Source organism: Babylonia areolata, chromosome 32 (assembly GCF_041734735.1).
Source record: "Babylonia areolata isolate BAREFJ2019XMU chromosome 32, ASM4173473v1, whole genome shotgun sequence".
Lineage (NCBI taxonomy): Eukaryota > Metazoa > Mollusca > Gastropoda > Neogastropoda > Buccinidae > Babylonia > Babylonia areolata.
In genome coordinates, this window is record NC_134907.1 from 12,576,415 (window position 1) to 12,581,414 (window position 5,000).

The window sequence follows — 5,000 nt, forward strand, 5'->3', positions numbered from 1 at the left end:
CTCTTAGAACAACGGCAGATGTGTAAGTCGGCCAAAGTGCTAATATCTTCACCGTTGGAAAATAAAGATTCATTCATTCATTCATTCATTCATTCATTCTCTCTCTCTCTCTCTCTCTCTCTCTCTCTCTCTCTCTCTCTCTCTCTCTCTCTCTCTCTCTCATGATTGACTTTCCTCTCTCGAGGAGAAAGTGTGGTCAGTCGTTCCCTACCCCGCGTTTTCTCTAAATCGTGCGCTTACAACTAGTTACAGACCTTCATGGCTGCTAAGTCACTTTTCACAGTGAAGGAGTCTCGCCTGTTCTTGGGGGAAAAAAACAACAAAAACATACGAATAAACAAACAAACAAACAAACAAATTGCCGTTGCTGAAAAGAAAATAATGGCAATGTAAATAGAAATGAGCAAATTCTTCTTCTTCTTCTTCTTCATCTTCTTCTTCTTCTTCGTTCTTCATTCGTGGGCTGCAACTCCCACGTTCACTTGTATGTAAAAGAGTGGGCTTTTACGTGCCTGACTCGTTTTCACCCCCGCCATGTAGGCAGCCATACTCCGTTTTCGGGGGTGTGCATGCTGGGTATGTTCTTGCTTCCACAACCCACCGAACGCTGACATGGATTACAGGATCTTTAACGGTGCGTAGTTGATCTTCTGCTTGCGTATACACACGAAAGGGGTTCAGGCACAAGCAGGTCTGCATATATGTATATATATGTATATGTGTGTGTGTGTGTGTGTTGACCTGGGAGATCGGGGAAAAATCTCCACTCTTCACCCACCAGGCGCCGTTACCAGGATTCGAACCAGGGTCCCTCAGATTGAAAGTCCAACACTTTAACCACTCGGCTATGGCGCCACTTACGGCCATTGCGCCAATCAAAGAGAACACATAATCACCTGATTCTGTTTTGTCGTTGCAAAAAGAAAAAAAACCAAACAAAACAAAAACAAACAAAAAAATATGGGGTGGGGGTGGGGGGGCGGAGGGGGCGGTGGGGGGTGAGGGATTCAAATCCCGTAAAAAAAAAAAAAAAAATAAAACAAAAAAAAACACTACAAGCAGCCTTCAATGAATGATGTTACGGTGACGAATGACAGCGTATATGATGATGAAGATGATGTCGATGATTACGATGACAACAGCGACGATGATGATGATGACGCATACGACGACAACGACGACGACGACAATGATGATGATGATGATGATGATGACGATGGCAATAGAAATGTCCTATCATAGTGATAAAGACTATATGGAATTCGTAAACTTCTAATATATGCAGTGGAAGAAATATCATGCAGTATACAAGAGATAAACTATTTCAAGCAAACGTGTTAGCCTGAATGGCGTGCAAGTGTGAAGAAACCCTCTACCTCTAAGCGAAACGTTGAAAAGCTCTGTGTGTGTGTGTGTGTGTGTGTGTGTGTGTGTGTGTGTGTGTGTGTGTGTGTGTGTGTGTGTGTGTGTGTGTGTGTGTGTGTGTGTGTGTGTGTGTGTGTGTGTGTGTGTGTGATAGAGATAGTCGCAGTTGGTTTGATTCCACATGGCAAACGAAGACGATCAGAATATTTTAAAGCTAAACACAGAGTAAAAAAAAAAAAAAAAAAAGAAGAAGAAGAAATTCTGGTGAAAATAGAGACACGCCCGAAAGAGTCAGCAAAAGTTACAAGTCCGTTTTAAAGAAAGCAGAAAAGTCGTGGAGAAAAAAATGGCACAGAGAACTACGATGTTTACGCAAAAGCAATTCAAGAGAACTATGGAATAGAATTAAAAAGAAAAAGAAAACATAATGTCCCATAAATTTAGAAGACATGTTTCACCATTTCAGCAACCTTAACGTTAATGATAATGAACATATTGACAGTACAACGGCAATGCACATTATCAATTTAGAGGATAATGATGATATTTTAAATGCATGTATTACTGAAGATGAAATTACTTCAGCCATCAATAGACTGAAGAAAGGCAAAAGTGCCGGTGAAGACATGATTCGTAATGAATATATCATTAACAGCGTTCCTTTGCTGACAGAAACAGATTGTAAATTATTTAACAAGATACTGGACGAAGGTGTTGTATCAGAAAAATGGGTATCCGGCTTGATATTACCATTGTATAAAGGCAAAGGTTATACACTTGACTGTGAATAGGGGAATAACTTTGCTCAGCTGTGTTGGAAAACTATTCACTACAGTGCTAAATGCTAGACAGACTGATTATATCAATGTAAATAATATACTTTCAGGGGCCCAAGCAGGATTTAGACAGTCCCATTCTACATTAGATCAAATGTTTGTTTTGAAATCACTTATTGATATTTTCTCCATGAAAAAGAAGAAACTTGACTGTGCTTTTGTTGATTTTAAAAAAGCATTTGATTCAGTTTGGAGAAGTGGTTTATGGCAAAAACTTGTTCATGAAGGCATGAATGGATGAATGGTAAACTTTTGCGTGTCATAATGAACATGTATGATAGAACTAAGTCATGTGTGTTTTTAAATGGTGAAAAATCTTTTTTTTTTTCAGCATTTGTAAGGGTGTACAGCAGGAGAAAATCTCTCGCCTTTGCTTTTTTTTCTCTGTATCTCAATGATTAAGAATCGTATTTGACTGAGCATAAGAGTCCAGCTGTTGATCTTTTATTGAATGTTAACATTTCAGAGTTAGATAATTACATGCGATCATTTGTATTGTTGTATGCAGATGACACAATTTTACTTTCAGAGACGAAAGAAGGATTGCAAAAGTCCCTCAAAGTTTTTCACAAATATTGTTTAAAATGGAAACTAGTGGTCAATGTAAAGAAAACTAAAGTGATGATATTTAATTCTGCAAACAAGCTAAAGCCTGTTTTTAAGTTTGGTGATGCATGTTTGGATGTTGTCAATTCTTTTAAATATCTTGGCATCGAATTTAGTAGAAACGGGACTTTTTACAAAGCTAAAAAAAAATTATTTATGAACAGGGCCAAAAAGCTATGTTTTCTTTACTTCAGTCAGCCAGAAATCAAGATTTACCTTTACATATCATTCTGGACATGTACCAGTCTATGATTGTTCCTATTTTGTTGCATGGTGCAGAAATATGGGGTTATGAAAATATAGATATACTTGAAAAATTACAATTGAAATTTTTGAAACGCTTGTTCAAACTGAACAGAAATACTATGACCCAAATTGTTTATGGAGAAACTGGTATTTATCCAATTAGTGTGTTAGTGAAAATGAGATTTGTTCGATTTTGGACCAGCTTAGTGATATCAAACACAGAAAAATATTCTGGGAAAATATATTTGATATTACTTGACTTATATCGAAATGGTATTTATTCTTCAAAATGGATGAGTTGCATCAGACACATTTTAATACAAGCAGGGTATGGCTGTGTTTGGGATGCTCAATTATTCTTGGAGAGGGAATCTTTCTGCAAGAATGTTAACATTGCTTTGAGAGATAGTTTTCAAAATCTCTGGAGACATGCTCAAGAGGCGAGTAGTAAATGTTTGTTTTATCGAAATTTCAAAAGTGGATTTGGTAGAGAAAATATACATGTCAAATGCCTGATAATTATGTTATCAGCTTCTTCAGATTTCGAAGTAGTAATCATAAGCTGGAAATAGAAACAGGGAGACACAAAGACATACCACGAGAGTTACGGCTTTGTAAGGTTTGTAACATGTCTGTGATTGGGGATGAGTTTCATTTTATAATGGAATGTACCAATTATGAAATTACGAAATAGATATGTTCCTAAAAAATATTTGTCTCCAAAATCGGTTTTTAATTTTTTGTAATATGCTCAAAGGAGGCAAAAAAAAAGAGAAGTAATTTTAGCTGTAAGTAAGATGATTAGATTTGCAAATGTTGCCTAGCTATACTTTTGGAGTTAGAAGACATTTGTGTTTTCTCAACTTTAATGTGACATTGTTGTGTATTTGGAAATGTTTGTTCTGGGCAAGAAAAGATTATTTTGCAGTAATCCTCCATACTCCAATAGGAGTGAAAGGATAATTAAAACTTGAAACTTGTGTGTGTGTGTGTGTGTGTGTGTGTGTGTGTGTGTGTGTGTGTGTGTGTGTGTGTGTGTGTGTGTGTGTGTGTGTGTGTGTGTGTGTGTGTGTTCATAAATTACGCGTCAGTTGCTTCTGTATAATCAGTTAACATCACCAGCTGTTGTTGTTACTGTTGTTGTTGTGTGTGTGTGTGCGAGAGAGAGAGAGAGAGACAGACAGACAGACAGACAGAGACAGACAGAGAGAGACAGAGAGAGAGACAGATAGAGAGACAGAGAGAGAGAATGCATGTATATGTGTTCATGCGTGTATGAATATGTGTATGTGAGGTATGTGTGAGTGTTAGCCTGCATGGCATGCTAGTGTAAAGAAAACCCTCTACCTCTTTAAAAAGCGGAACGTTGAAAAGCTGGTGTGCCTGTCTTTGTCTGTGTGTTTGTGTGCGCCTGTGTGTGTAAGTGGGTGTTTGTGCCTGTGTATGTCTGTCTGTCTGTCTGTCGGTCTGTGTGCGTGTCTTTGTGTCTGCGTCTCTGTGTCAGTGTCTGTGTGTATCTGTGTGTGTGACGGAATCTATGTGACCACGACCAAAGCACCAAGAACACAAGAGAGAGAGAGAGAGAGAGAGAGAGAGAGAGACGGACAGACAGACAGAGACAGAGAGAGATAGAGACAGAGACAGAAAGAAACCGTTGACTGACCTGTCTCCTGGCCCTGAGGGCCACAAAGTCTCCATCCTCCGCCCCCGGTTCCGTGCCGCTCTTCTTCTTCTGTGTGGACATCGTCACCGTCTGTAACACAAAACATGTGGACACGATCACCGTCTGTACCACAAAACATGTGGACACGATCACCGTCTGTACCACAAAACATGTGGACACGATCACCGTCTGTACCACAAAACATGTGGACACGATCACCGTCTGGAACACAAAACATGTGGACATCGTCACCGTCTGTAACACAAAACATGTGGACACGATCA

General features: G+C 38.9%; 1 protein-coding gene across 1 annotated transcript in view; it reads right to left on the bottom strand.

The window, feature by feature from the left end:
• The window catches only part of LOC143276509 (uncharacterized), a 49,128-nt gene that overhangs the window by 39,385 nt on the left and 4,743 nt on the right, over positions 1-5,000 (bottom strand). The window contains 1 exon segment of the mRNA XM_076581047.1: positions 4,717-4,806. Within this exon segment, the coding sequence (XP_076437162.1) occupies positions 4,717-4,806 (90 nt within the window).